The sequence below is a fragment of the Amblyraja radiata genome, chromosome 23 (genome assembly GCF_010909765.2).
Source record: "Amblyraja radiata isolate CabotCenter1 chromosome 23, sAmbRad1.1.pri, whole genome shotgun sequence".
In the NCBI taxonomy this organism is placed as follows: domain Eukaryota; kingdom Metazoa; phylum Chordata; class Chondrichthyes; order Rajiformes; family Rajidae; genus Amblyraja; species Amblyraja radiata.
The window spans coordinates 17,640,857-17,655,758 of record NC_045978.1 but is presented as its reverse complement, the minus strand read 5'-3'; the positions used below and the strand labels follow the sequence as shown (position 1 = coordinate 17,655,758).

At 44.7% G+C, this 14,902-nt stretch overlaps 1 protein-coding gene across 3 annotated transcripts in view; it reads left to right on the top strand.

Annotated features, from left to right (window-relative positions):
- Nucleotides 1-2,729: 2,729 nt before the first annotated feature.
- The window catches only part of znf335 (zinc finger protein 335), a 58,966-nt gene continuing 46,793 nt past the window's right edge, over nt 2,730-14,902 (top strand). Inside the window, exons 1-5 of one of the 3 annotated variants that reach the window (XM_033041633.1) lie at nt 2,730-2,976; nt 10,671-10,905; nt 12,224-12,485; nt 13,173-13,247; nt 13,638-13,889. In XM_033041633.1, the coding sequence (XP_032897524.1) occupies nt 10,693-10,905; nt 12,224-12,485; nt 13,173-13,247; nt 13,638-13,889 (802 nt within the window). In that variant the 5' untranslated portion in view covers nt 2,730-2,976; nt 10,671-10,692. Of the gene's footprint in view, nt 2,977-10,664; nt 10,906-12,223; nt 12,486-13,172; nt 13,248-13,637; nt 13,890-14,902 lie in introns of all 3 variants that reach the window. The other 2 variants (XM_033041632.1, XM_033041634.1) reach the window with 2 other exon arrangements.

Below are 14,902 nucleotides of genomic sequence, written 5' to 3'. Positions count from 1 at the left end.
GTTGAAAAATGTGCACGAGTAAAAAAAATAGCCTCGAGTACCTACGGCTGGCATCTCCGAGTTTGAATCAAGGGGAAAACTCGGGAGAATTCGTGAGTAACTCGGGAAAGTGGGACAGGGGCTTATCTCTACAGCCACTTCTTTTGAAAACCTTGAATGCAACTCATCAGGACCTGGTGACATGTTAGATTTTTCTCTCCAATTCTTTGTCCCTTGGAGGGTTGTTACTAAGTTCTTCCCTCCTATTTGAAACTGGCCCACGTGTTACCTAGATATTTGTGTAGTCCTCACTGTGTAGAATGACCCGTTTATATCAACTGGTCGATGGTTGAAAGGGTCAAGTGTTTCAAATTCCTGGGCGTGCACATCTCTGAAGATCTTTCCTGGTCCGAGAACACTGATGCAATTATCAAGAAAGCACATCAGCGCCTCTACTTCCTGAGAAGATTACGGAGAGTCGGTTTGCCAAGGAGGACTCTCTCGAACTTCTACAGGTGTACGGTAGAGAGCATGCTGACTGGTTGCATCGTGGCTTGGTTCGGCAACTTGAGCGCCCTGGAGCAGAAAAGACTACAAAAAGTAGTAAACACTGCCCAGTCCATCATCGGCTCTGACCTACCTTCCATCGAGGGGATCTATCACAGTCGATGCCTCAAAAAAGGCTGGCAGTATCATCAAAGACCCACACCATCCTGGCCACACACTCATCTCCGTTACCTTCAGGTAGAAGGTACAGGAGCCTGAAGACTGCAACGACCAGGTTCAGGAATAGCTACTTCCCCACAGCCATCAGGCTATCTGAAGAAGGGTTTCGGCCCGAAACGTTGCCTATTTCCTTCGCTCCATTGATGCTGCTGCACCCGCTGAGTTTCTCCAGCATTTTTGTGTACCATCAGGCTATTAAATCTGGCTCGGACAAAACTCTGATCATTAATAACCCATTATCTGTAATTTGCACTTCATCAGTTTATTTATTCATGTGTGTATATATTTATATAATGGTATATGGACACACTGATCTGTTTTATAGTAAATGCCTACTATGTTCTGTGTGCTGAAACAAAGCAAAAATGTATTTGTCCTATCAGGGACACATGACAATAAACTCACTTGAACTTGATACAAAGTATTGGTTTAAATTTAAAAAAAGACAAAGTAACTCAGCGTGTCAGGAGAATTTGGATGGGCGATATTTTGGGTCGGGATGACCCCCATGTCTGCCTTCCGCAAAGACCGCTCCCTCCGCAACTCCCTTGTCAATTCTTGCCTTCCCTTCCCTCCCGTACAACCCCCTCCCCAGGCACTTTCCGTTACAACCGCAAGAAATGCAACACCTGTCCCTTTACCTCCCCCCTTGACTCCATTCAAGGACCCAAGCAGTCGTTCCAGGTGCGACAGAGGTTCACCTGTATCTCCTCCAACCTCATCTACTGCATCCGCTGCTCTAGATGTCAGCTGATCTACATCGGTGAGACCAAGCGGAGGTTGGGCGATTGTTTCGCCGAACTACCTGACCTCCCTGTGGCTCAACACTTCAACTCCCCCTCCCACTCCGAATCCGACCTCTCTGTCCTGGGTCTCCTCCATGGCCAGAGCGAGCAACACCGGAAATTGGAGGAACAGCACCTTATATTCCGCTTGGGGAGTCTGCAGCCTGCGGGCTTGAACATTGAATTCTCCCACTTTTGTTAACCCTTGCTGTCTCCTCCCCTTCCTTAGCCCTCGGGCTCCTCCTCCTCCTTTTTCCTTCCTTCTCCCCGCCACCCCCTATCAGTCTGAAGAAGGGTTTCGGCCCGAAACGTTGCCTATTTCCTTCGCTCCAGAGATGCTGCTGCACCCGCTGAGTTCCTCCAGCTTTTTTGTGTACCTTTTGGGTCGGGATCCTCCTTCAGAATAATATCTTTGTTTCCTTACATGAGAGCCCAGTTCCATGCGAGCTAGTCAATCACACGTGTGTGTGCCTATTTCCATAGCCATGTCCATACCCACAGGCATGCCAATGTCCATGTCCATACCTACACCACCACCACTTGCCCATACCCATGTCCATACCTACACCACCACCACTTGCCCATACCTACACCACCACCACTTGCCCATACCCATGTCCATACCTACACCACCACCACTTGCCCATACCCATGTCCATACCTACACCACCACCACTTGCCCATACCTACACCACCACCACTTGCCTATACCCACTTTCCCATACCTACACCACCACCACCACTTGCCCATACCCATGTCCATATCTACACCACCACCACTTGCCCATACCCATGTCCATACCTACACCACCACTACCACTTGCCTATACCCACTTTCCCATACCTACACCACCACCACCACTTGCCCATACCCATGTCCATACCTACACCACCACCACCACTTGCCCATACCCATGTCCATACCTACACCACCACCACCACTTGCCCATACCCATGTCCATACCTACACCACCACTTGCCCATACCCATGGCCATACCGCCCCACCGCCCCACGGCCCGACAACAGCAACTCTCCCGAACCTGGGAGCGCAACCCCCAACACGTCAGACGCAGGGCGCCGACGTCAGACGCAGGGTGCTCTGGCACCACGCCGCATCACTGCGCCGATTAAACCCATCCACATCCGCCCATTGCGAATAATAGTTCTTCCGCTCAATTTCGGTTTGCGACGAAACATAATGAAAATTTCGGCCCGAAGTCTCTTCGCTGCGGTCGTCCCTGCGAGTGGGAAGAGTTGCCGGCATGCGGGCGTCGAGCTGCGCCCCGCCCCCCCCGCGCAGCGAGCGGACGCCGGTCCTTGCGGGGATGAATACAAAAGCAGGCCCGAGGGGTGAGGCGGCGCGAGAGGCGACATGGCGTCTTTCAAGATTGCCCTGTTATTTGTGTAGCTTTGTGGCCGGCTTGGGCGCAGAGGCGGCGCATCGGCGCTTTGTAATTTCCTGCTTTCCGTAGGTGCGGGGCGAAGGTGAGGATCGGGCGGCCGCGCGGAAGCCGGGGTGCGGTGTAGGCGCGGGAGGCGAGGCCAAGGCGGCCTGACGGAGCGGGGCCTGAGGCCCGGGCTCGCCTCCTCCCCTTCCATAGGAGCTCCGCACGTTCGCCTGCGCGGAAAGCGCGGCATCGCCGGCCCGGCGCTCAGGCAGGGCGAGGGCAGCAGTCGGCAGGGGCAGGACACGGGGAGGAGTGGGATAGAGAGACACAGGGGAGGAGAGCGGCATCAGAGGGAGGAGAGAGGCATCAGGACGGAGAGAGGAAGCAGGGAGGAGATGGGCTGGGATCGGGGGGAGAGGGATAGGGAAGAGAAGGGGGCAAGGGATGAGGGGAATCAGGGAGGAGAGGGACAGGAGAGGAAGCAGGTGGTCATGGCGAAGGGACATCGAGGAGAGGTGTGGGGGAAAGGGAGAGAGCGACAGACGGTGAAGAGGGGCAGAAGGGTATCCTTGAGAGAGTGGGCACACAAAATTGCTGGGGAAACTCAGCGGGTGCAGCTCTCCTTGAGAGAGTGGCCAGGGGAGATGGGCAGGTTAATGAGGTGAGGTGGAAATCAGGATCAGAAGGAACTTTGATGGCTAATGGATGTTGAACGTATTATTTTGTTGGAAGTGGGCTACTGGATTATGGGGAGATTAACTAGCCAAATGGAGTAGGGTTACCCGAGAGGGTTGGGGCATTTTGGCCACAGTAGTGAGATTCATCTGGATAAGTGGGACCTTTTGGACAGTCACCCAGGGTGGAGAATTGGCACAGCCAGAAAGGTGAATTACATATTACACTAGTGGAATAATTGGATGTAATAATGCTGCAAAAGAAAGTTGATGTTCAGGTGATACTCAAAACTTGGGTGACTGCAAATAAATTAGATAGTTCAAAAACTAGAAATGTGAGTTTTGTGTACCTAGCATGCAACGCCTAGATAATTTTTCACCAATGCCTTCAGGTGATATGTGAAATATATTCATATTTCACATATCATCCATATTCATATTTCACAATGTATTCATTTTTTGTTTTATGCAAACAATTTTTCAACATTTTGAACTGGGCTATTGAAATTGCAAAGACCGCTCCCTCTGCAACTCCCTCGTCAATTCTTCACTTCCCTCCTGCACCACCCCCTCCCCGGGCACTTTCCGTTGCAACCGCAAGAAATGCAACACCTGTCCCTTCACCTCCCCCCTCGACTCCATTCAAGGTCCCAAGCAGTCGTTCCAGGTGCGACAAAGGTTCACCTGTATCTCCTCCAACCTCATCTACTGCATCCGCTGCTCTAGATGTCAGCTGATTTACATCGGTGAGACCAAGCGTAGGTTGGGCGACCGTTTCGCCGAACACCTCCGCTCAGTCCGCAATAACCTACCTGACCTCCCGGTGGCTCAGCACTTCAACTCCCCCTCCCATTCCCAATCCGACCTCTCTGTCCTGGGTCTCCTCCATTGCCAGAGTGAGCAACAGCGGAAATTGGAGGAACAGCACCTCATATTCCGTCTGGGGTCCTTGCGTCCCCTTGGCATCAACATTGAATTCTCCCAATTTGGCTAGCCCGTGCTGTCCCCTCCCCCCCTCCCCTTCCTTCACCCTCTAGCTGTCTCCTCCCATCCGCCCGCCCTCGGGCTCCTCCTCCTCCTCCCTTTGTCCTTCTTTCTTTCCCCACCCCCTATCAGTCTGAAGAAGGGTTTCGGCCCGAAACGTCGCCTATTTCCTTCGCTCCATAGATGCTGCTGCACCCGCTGAGTTCCTCCAGCAATTTTGTGTACCTATTGAAATTGCATAATGGCTATTTTTAAATTATATTTTAATTTCAACTGAACGTAGAAATAAATGAACACAACCTCTGAATTGCTCATGAATCTGTAATATGTGACTGATGGATTGGATTTCTGGTCATTGATGATCCCCACACCCCCTGGCCAATCTGTCATTGTTGGGCAACATATAGATAATGTCATTATGTGGTTGAACTTTTCGTGTAGATAGTATTTGTGTGGAATGAATGTTGCTTGTCACTTTTCAGACCGTGCCAGAATACTAGGTACTGCTGCAGATATGGGTAACTTCAATTGCAGAGAGGTTGCAAATGGAATGGCTGTTGACTTCTGATCTTCTAATGGAAGGAAAGTTATTGAAGAAGCAGCTGATGATGATTGGCACCAGGGTACTTTGTTGAGGAGTTCTTGTAGTAGTGTCCTAGGGCTGCAGGGATTGACCTACAGCCACAATTACTTTTTATTTGTGCAAGGTAGAAGTCTTACCATTGGATTGTACACCTTTGATGCTTTCTATTCAAATCCCTTCCTCCCTTAACTTCAGTTTTACCGGACAAAACTCAAATCAAATGCTGCCTTGATGTCCAGGGCAATTATACTTGTCCCAACTCTGAAATTAAACTTCTTTTGTTTCTGTTTAGATGAAGACTGTGATGAGGTCTGAAGCCGAGTGAAACTCGGCTCCAGACCTGATGGTTTGTTTATAGGTAGTATTGTGGATGACGACTTTCATTTTTGAGGATTCAACTAGACTTATTTGGTTGGAATTAGTGGATTAGATTTGCTTTACTTTTGTGAACAATATTTCTACATTTCTTGTTGGGTAGATGCCAGTATTGTAACTATTGGAACAGCTTGCTAGGAGGTTAGCCGGTTCTGGTTGGCATACCTCAGAATTGTGCCTGGAAAGCTGTCTGGTCATGCAACCTTTGCTGTATTTGATGCTTGCTATCATTTCCTTGTATCTTGTGAGGTGAATCAACATAGAAACATAGAAATTAGGTGCAGGAGTCGGCCATTCGGCCCTTCGAGCCTGCACCACCATTCAATATGATCATGGCTGATCATCCACCTCAGTATCCCGTACCTGCCTTCTCTCCATACCCTCTGATCCCCTTAGCCACAAGGGCCACATCTAACTCCCTCTTAAATATAGCCAATGAACTGGCCTCGACTACCATCTGTGGCAGAGAGTTCCAGAGATTCACCACTCTCTGTGTGAAAAAAGTTCTTCTCATCTCGGTTTTAAAGGATTTCCCCCTTATCCTTAAGCTGTGACCCCTTGTCCTGGACTTCCCCAACATCGGGAGCAATCTTCCTGCATCTAGCCTGTCCAACCCCTTAAGAATTTTATAAGTTTCTATAAGATCCCCTCTCAATCTCCTAAATTCTAGAGAGTATAAACCAAGTCTATCCAGTCTTTCTTCATAAGACAGTCCTGACATCCCAGGAATCAGTCTGGTGAACCTTCTCTGCACTCCCTCTATGGCAATAATGTCCTTCCTCAGATTTGGAGACCAAAACTGTACGCAATACTCCAGGTGTGGTCTCACCAAGACCCTGTACAACTGCAGTAGAACCTCCCTGCTCCTATACTCAAATCCTTTTGCTATGAAAGCTAACATACCATTCGCTTTCTTCACTGCCTGCTGCACCTGCATGCCTACTTTCAATGACTGGTGTACCATGACACCCAGGTCTCGCTGCATCTCCCCTTTTCCTAGTCGGCCACCATTTAGATAATAGTCTGCTTTCCTGTTTTTGCCACCAAAATGGATAACCTCACATTTATCCACATTATACTGCATCTGCCAAACATTTGCCCACTCACCCAGCCTATCCAAGTCACCTTGCAGTCTCCTAGCATACTCCTCACAGCTAACACTGCCCCCCAGCTTAGTGTCATCCGCAAACTTGGAGATATTGCCTTCAATTCCCTCATCCAGATCATTAATATATATTGTAAATAGCTGGGGTCCCAGCACTGAGCCTTGCGGTACCCCACTAGTCACTGCCTGCCATTGTGAAAAGGACCCGTTTACTCCTACTCTTTGCTTCCTGTTTGCCAGCCAGTTCTCTATCCACATCAATACTGAACCCCCAATGCCGTGTGCTTTAAGTTTGTATACTAATCTCTATGTGGGACCTTGTCGAAAGCCTTCTGGAAGTCCAGATACACCACATCCACTGGTTCTCCCCTATCCACGCTACTAGTTACATCCTCGAAAAATTCTATAAGATTCGTCAGACATGATTTACCTTTTGTAAATCCATGCTGACTTTGTCCAATGATTTCACCACTTTCCAAATGTGCTGCTATCCCATCTTTAATAACTGACTCTAGCAGTTTCCCCACTACCGATGTTAGACTAACTGGTCTGTAATTCCCCGTTTTCTCTCTCCCTCCCTTCTTAAAAAGTGGGGTTACGTTTGCTACCCGCCAATCCTCAGGAACTACTCCAGAATCTAAAGAGTTTTGAAAGATTATTACTAATGCATCCACTATTTCTGGAGCTACTTCCTTAAGTACTCTGGGATGCAGCCTATCTGGCCCTGGGGATTTATCGGCCTTTAATCCATTCAATTTACCCAACACCACTTCCCGGCTAACCTGGATTTCACTCAATTCCTCCAACTCCTTTGACCCGTGGTCCCCTGCTATTTCCGGCAGATTATTTATGTCTTCCTTAGTGAAGACGGAACCAAAGTAGTTATTCAATTGGTTCGCCATATCCTTGTTCCCCATGATCAACTCACCTGTTTCTGACTGCAAGGGACCTACATTTGTTTTAACTAATCTCTATCTTTTCACATATCTATAAAACATTTTGCAGTCAGTTTTTATGTTCCCTGCCAGTTTTCTTTCATAATCTATTTTTCCTTTCCTAATTAAGCCCTTTGTCCTCCTCTGCTGGTCTCTGCATTTCTCCCAGTCCTCCGGTATGCTGCTTTTTCTGGCTAATTTGTACGCATCATCCTTCGCTTTGATACTATCCCTGATTTCCCTTGTTATCCACGGATGCACTACCTTCCCTGATTTATTCTTTTGCCAAACTGGGATGAACAATTTTTGTAGTTCATCCATGCAGTCTTTAAATGCCTTCCATTGCATATCCACCGTCAACCCTTTTAGAATTAATTGCCAGTCAATCTTGGCCAATTCACGTCTCTCAAATAAGATTAAGACTGGCTTCTGTGATGGAGGGATCTCAGGAAGAAGCTAATATGGAGCTTCATCTCTTGTCTTTAGCACTCGCTTACTTAGTTGCCCAATCATTGAGGGTGATAATGTTCTCGGGTCTATTCCTTCTGTTGAGTGTTAATTTAAAGGAATGGGCACCGAGAACATTATCGCCCTCAATGATCACCGCCATTCATGTTTAGATTGGCAGAGCTTCATGTGGTTCATTGATTGTGGAATGACTTTGCTCTATCTTTGCCTTGTCTGTGGTCTGAGCCATGGAACGATACAGCACAGAAATGGGCCATTTAGCCCACCACATCCATGCCACCCTTTTTAGCCAATCTATACTAATCACATTTTCCCTTACTAGATCTGTATCCTTCTATACTTTTCCTTTTCAAGTGGCCATCTAAATCTTTCAAATGTCGATATTGTATCTGACTCCAAACCTCCTGGCAACGAGTTCCAGATATCAACCACGATGTGCAAGTCTTTTAATTTAAAGTTTTCTCTTCAAATCCCTTCCTAATTGTTACCTTAAACCTTTGATTTTTTTTTTTTAACTTCATTCAAGGAAAAACAATTTTTAACAATCCCCTCTGTGCCTCTTCTAATTTTAAGTGCCACTGTCAGCTTCTCCCACGCCCTGCCTTTCCAGGGAAAATAACCCCAGCCCACAAAATCTTCCTCCTTAAAATCCTCTAATCACAGCAGCATCTTTGGTGATTCGCCTCGGCACTCACAACGCAACCAGATTGTTGCTATAGTGTGGTGACTAGAAGTGCACACAATACACTAAGTGTGATCTAACCCGTGTTTTGTAAAATTGCACCATAGTATCCCTATTTTTATATTCTATGCCCTAGCTTATGTCTGCCATACGTTACCTTTGCCATCCTATTGACTTATATTACCATTTTCAGGGAATTAAGGACTTGAATCCCAGGAACCCCTGTTCATCTATATTGTTTAGTGCTCTTCCATTTACTGTATATATCATACACCTCTTTGACTTCTCTGAATACAACACTGTACCTATCGAGAATAAATTATATTTGATAACGGTTTCTAACATAGAAAAATGGGTGCCGGAATAGGCCATTCGGCCCTTTGAGTCAGCACCGCTGTTCAATATGATCATGGCTGATCAGCCAGAATCAGTACCCTGTTCCTGCTTTCTCCCCATGTCCCTTGACAGGTTAGGAGAGCGGGCAGAGAAGTGGCAAATGAAATTCAGTATAGCAAAGTGTGGAGTCATGCATTTTGGTAATAAGAATAAAGGAATAGATTATTTTCTAAATGGAGAGAGAATCCAGAAATTTGAGGTGCAAAGGGACTTGGGAGTGCTGGCGCAGTTCTCCCAAAAAGTTAATTTGCAAGTCAAAATTGGATTGGTGAAAAAGCAAATGTAATGCCTTTATATAAATAGCATTATATCAAGAGGATTGGAATACAAAAACAGAGATGTAATGCTGAGGCTCTATGAGGTGCTGGTCAGGCTGCATTTGAAGGACTGAGCAGATTTGGACTCCATATCTGAGGAAGGCTGTACTGGCTCTGGCGAGGGTTCAGAGGAGGTTTACGCAAATTATTCCAGGAATGAGTGGTATAATGGCAGTTTTTACAAAGTTTTCAAAGCTTAATGATGAGCGCTTGACCCGGTGGAGTTTGGAATGTTGAGGGGGACATTGAAACTTACAGAATAATTGTAAATTGGTTATTGCATGTGAACCAATCATAGCAGAGTAGCAACATGAACCCCACCTTACTGTATGCTTTATACTTCCTACATTAGGTAGTCTTGGAAGCGGTGATGATGAATTAACAACTAGCAACCTGCTGTACAGCTATACTATGTGTTACAATTAAAGATGACTTTAAACTCGAGACCTGTGTAACATAATCAATTAAAATAATGAAAGGCATAGATAGTGTATATGGATAGGATGTTTCCACTGGTGGGAGAGACTCGGACCGGAGGTCATAGCCTCAGAATTAAAGGGTGCTCCTTTAGAAAGAAGGTGAGGAGGACCTTTAGTTATTTAGTGGTTAATCTGTGGAACTCATTGCCACAGTGGACTGTGGAGGCCGTCAGTGGATATTTTTAAGGCAGAGAGACAATTTCTTGATTAGGACGGGCATCAAGTATTATGGGGAGAAGGCAGGAAAATGGGATTAGGAGGCAGAGATCAGCCATGATTGAATGGCGGAGGAGAATCGATGTGCTGAATGGCCTAATTCTGCTGCTATAATTTGTGAACCTTCGCAGTTGAGCAGAACCAGCCAATTTCCCTCTATCAACACTCTCTTCCACCTCACTTACTCTTAACAACTTATATTTCAACTCCTCCCACTTTCTCCAGAACCAAGGCGTAACCATGGGCACTCGTATGGGCCCCAGCTAGGCCTGCCTCTTTGCACGGTATGTCGAGCAACCCCTGTTCCAGACTTACATTGGTCCTATTCCCAAACTCTGTCTCTGTTCAGTCTGAAGACGGGTCTTGACCCGAAACGTCACCCATTCCTTCGATCCAGAGATGCTACCTGTCCCCGCTGAGTTACTCATGCAATTTGTGTCTATCTTCTATTAAGAAAACCCTTTGGTTCTGGTATTGCGTAGGATGTGAATTGTGTGGATAACAGAAGCAGTAACTTTACTTAATAAAACAGTTTGTTTCTCCTCATTTTGCATCACTCTTTTTTCTTCAATTACAGGCTATAGTAGAAAAGGGGCACAATGGAGCTGGAGGAGGAGAATGCGGTGCAGAGCAGCAGTGATGCTGCTCCCTTGGGCCAGGAAGAGCCCTCTGAGAGTGGCATGATAGTGGAGACATCCGAGGCTGTATCTGCAGACAGCAGTGACACAGTAACCACACTCAGCATGGGATCTGAGGCAGACAATAGTTCAGGCGTTGATTCTGGCGTCGGCCAGAGCTCTGAAGAATCCATGGTATGGCACCCTAATTGGAAACATGAACAGAGAAACGTTGAATCCAATTAATGTTGAATCTAATTAACCACCTTTAATTTCTGCTTCCTGACGTGGCCAAGAGCAAATTATTCATAGTCACATGAGCCTAATTCTCATTAATAAGCAATCATTTTAATTTTATTAAAATATATTTCAGGTCCTAGCATTACACGTAGTGTGTAATTTTATTACTTCATTTCACTAAAGAATAAAATGTTTTTAACTTAAATTAATCGTATTATGATATAATAACGGATCTCATTTGTAAACTTCACAGATAATGCTTGCTTTGCCAGTTTGAGGTTACAATGTCTATTTAATTAACACAACTGATTATAAGCTGAACTGCATGTATATTTGAAATTAAATTGTGATTTTAAACTTAAAAGTAGATGCACAAGAAATATTAAAAATACATAAAGGTACATCCCCTCGGTCTTGGTCAAAGAGAGGATGTTCCAGGAAGTGAATCTGGAAGGTTTTGGTTGGAGGGAAATTCCAGACCTAAGCAGAGCATGCAAGGTTAACAATAGACATTCGGCCCTTCGAGCCAGCACCGCCATTCAATGTGATCATGGCTGATCATCCCCAATCAGTACCCCATTCCTGCCTTCTCCCCATATCCCCTGACTCCACTATTTTTAAGAGGCCTATCTAGCTCTCTTGAAAGCATCCAGAGAGCCTGCCTCCACCGCCCTCTGAGGCAGACAATTCCACAGACTCACCACTCTCTGAGAGTGACTTGGAGCAAATAGGAATAATCATGTCCTTGTGTCTCGTAAGTTAAAGGGAAGTTTTAGCAATAGATGTTTTAAGACAATTTTTTTATTTGGAAAGATGTATTTATATTTAGATAGTTACAGGGTTGTTTTAGTTTCAAGATTAGCATCTGTCCAGTTTGACCCAAAATGGTGGCCAGTATGAATGGGAGAATTGGTGAAGACCTTTCTTCCAAGACCAAGTCACAAAAAGTCTAACCGTTTTAACTTGTACTGTTAACTTAAACCACAAACTGTAAAAAGTGTTACCCTACCAGATGTCAGTCAGTCAATGGCTGTTTCAAATTCGAAAATATAATTTGTATTTTGTAATGCATTCTTGGAATGAAAAGGTGGGTTTGTGCCAGTGATATGCATTGGGGTATTCTTGTGGTGTTGCTAACAGAGGGAAGGCATGTCTGATCAGCTTTATGATGAAGATTAGTCCTGCTTAGACTTCTGCACTATTGCAGATACAGTGAACCTATAAATGGATGAGAACTTTAATACAAATGCTTTTCCTTTTGTTGATATTTCAGGAGGTAGTTCCTGAAACAAGTTCCAGCACAGATGTCATCACTATTGCTCACCTACCAGATTCCTCCTCTGTTGCTCAGTCCACTATTGTGTCCAGCGTCTCCACAGTTACACAGTCCATCATGGTGTCTGAATCTGCCCAAGTGCTGGTCCACTCTAGTGTTGCACCGGATGGAACCATGATCGTGTCTGATTCGACTGCATCAACATCATCTGATCTTGGGTCAGCCATCGATAAAATCATTGGTCCCGAGGCCATGCAAAGTGAGTGGCTGAACAGGGTAGCTAAAGGACATTCTACTGATGATTATTTATCCCAGAAATAAAGACATTTATGGTGGTATAGTGCTTGATACGAGACCATTTATCCACAAATGCAAGTTCAAATCCCACCATGGCAGCTTGGCAGTTTAGTTCAATTTAATTTGATAAACTGGAGTTTGGAGGGGGGTGGGGAGGTGTAATGGCAACCGTGAAACTGCTATTTAATGATTTTTAAAACCCCAACTGATTTATGAATTTCTTTAGCGAAGGAATTCTGTCATCCTTGCCTAGCCCAGCATTTATGTGATTCCAGCCCCACCAATGTAATTGTTTCTCTTCTCCCTCCTCTGTTGGGGCAATTAATGTTCGTATTGCTAATTGCACCATATAGCTTGAATGAATAAAGTAAAATAAATTCTATTGAAAATAACACTTATCTATGGCAGAATGTAGTTATGTCTCAAGCTTGTTAATTGGCACTGTAATCAAGCTTATCATTTGTTCCATTTAAACTTCGAAGTAACAATGTTTTGTGTTTGAAATCCTTTATCATAGTTGTAAGATGAAACTTGCTTTGCTCTTTAAGATTTGTATTTTAGTGTCCTCTGGTTATTATATCAGATTTATAAGGCATTTTCAATTGTTAACCATCTTTTTTGATCATGATGATGATTTCTGCTCAACCAGGTTGCATCGCTGTAACAAGTGCAGGAGATGGATCTGAAGCCACTCAGTATCTTGTACTGCCGGGTCCTGATGATGGTGAGAATGTACCTTTGTTTTGTCTTTTGTAAGAAATGACATTATAGAGATATACATTTGCTTGCAAACATGATTTCATTGGGTAATATGATTTTGAACTTTAAGTGACGTGATGTACACATGTTTGAGTTATCTTTGTATTGCACAAGTATACAATACTGTGGGGTTATAATTAATTGAATGTAATTTCAATTTGTTATGAACTGCTTAATATTTTCCATCTTGTATAAAATCGGCTGTATTGAGACTGCTGCTTACTGTCCATTGCACATGAGATGGTTTGAAGGTCGCATTGAAATGTGTAAGCAGATCAGATGCTGCATAGTATTGTTTATGTGTGATTCAGTGCCCACTTTTCTTTGACTTTAATTTTATGTTGTATTCCTCTAGGTGGTACTATTGATTCTCAAATGTCTACCTCTGAGCTGTCCAGCTCTAGGCTTTCCAACACGTCAGGGGATGGGTTGGCAGAAGGACCAACATCTACTTGCGCAGATCATCTTGAACAGCATGACCTGGCCAATCTAGAAGACATGATGGAAGTGGTAGTTGTGCAGCAGTTCAAATGCAAGATGTGCCCTTACAAAAGCATTTCAAAGGACAATCTTATCAATCACATGAAGGAGCGACATCTCAACATTGGTAATTATCAGTTCAGTGCTTAACCCAATACTTTGTGCTTATTTATTCTTGAATCTTGAACAATTTTAGCACTACTTCATGAATTTATTTTTTCTCAACCTCTTTACTTATCCATCTTGTGTTCTTTTCCATGAACACCGCTTCTTTCAGGTACCAATATTGTTTGGATAGGATTGGTTGGAAGAGGAACTTGCACTGAATTAGCTTTTTAATGCATTGTTGCTGATTGTAATTATGGTTCTCAGTTTCAAACCATGATCCAGTGAGCATCTTGTGAAAGCGCTTCTGTCTTGCACATTCAGCCAGGGTAGAGCTTGCTGCCTAGACCTGCCATCTTACATTAGCAAGGAGCTCCTGTTTATTGAAGGCTGATCAACATTGCTGCCTTTGAGTGTTAATCCAGACATGTGATAGTACTGGGGACACTATCTGATTCCAATTTGCAGACTGCATTTCCTTGATTCTTAGTAAGGCAGACTAACCTCTCCTTCACTGTGGTTTTCCATTTCACATTATTGTAGGATAAGTAGAATGAACATGTAGCAAGGTACCAAAGTGAACATTCTGGTACAGTTTGAGGCAGCGGTTAAAAATGGCCAGTGTTTGATGTTTTCACTCTTTCCACTGTTTAATTGAAGGGCATTTGTGCTCATCCTGTTCTGGATGTCTGATGAGCAATGTGACAAAAATAATATTGGATGGATGGGGAAAACTGGTTTACACCCCAACGTTTTGTTTTCAGATGAAATTCCCAAGGGCAGTGAGTAGACAATCACTGGGAGGTCATTTGCACACAATCTTCAGCAACTCTTGAGGTAACAGTCTAAGAATGGAAGGAGAAGGCAGTGCAATTAATTCTTTGTCTGCATAAGGTTAAACGAGAATAAAACAAGGTGAGACTGCCCCACTTGGGTGACCAGAGGAAATCGATAATTGAGGATTGTATAGTAATCTAATTGAAACATTACAGATCAGTTTAGTGGGGATAATTGAATTATTGTTACAGAACAGGT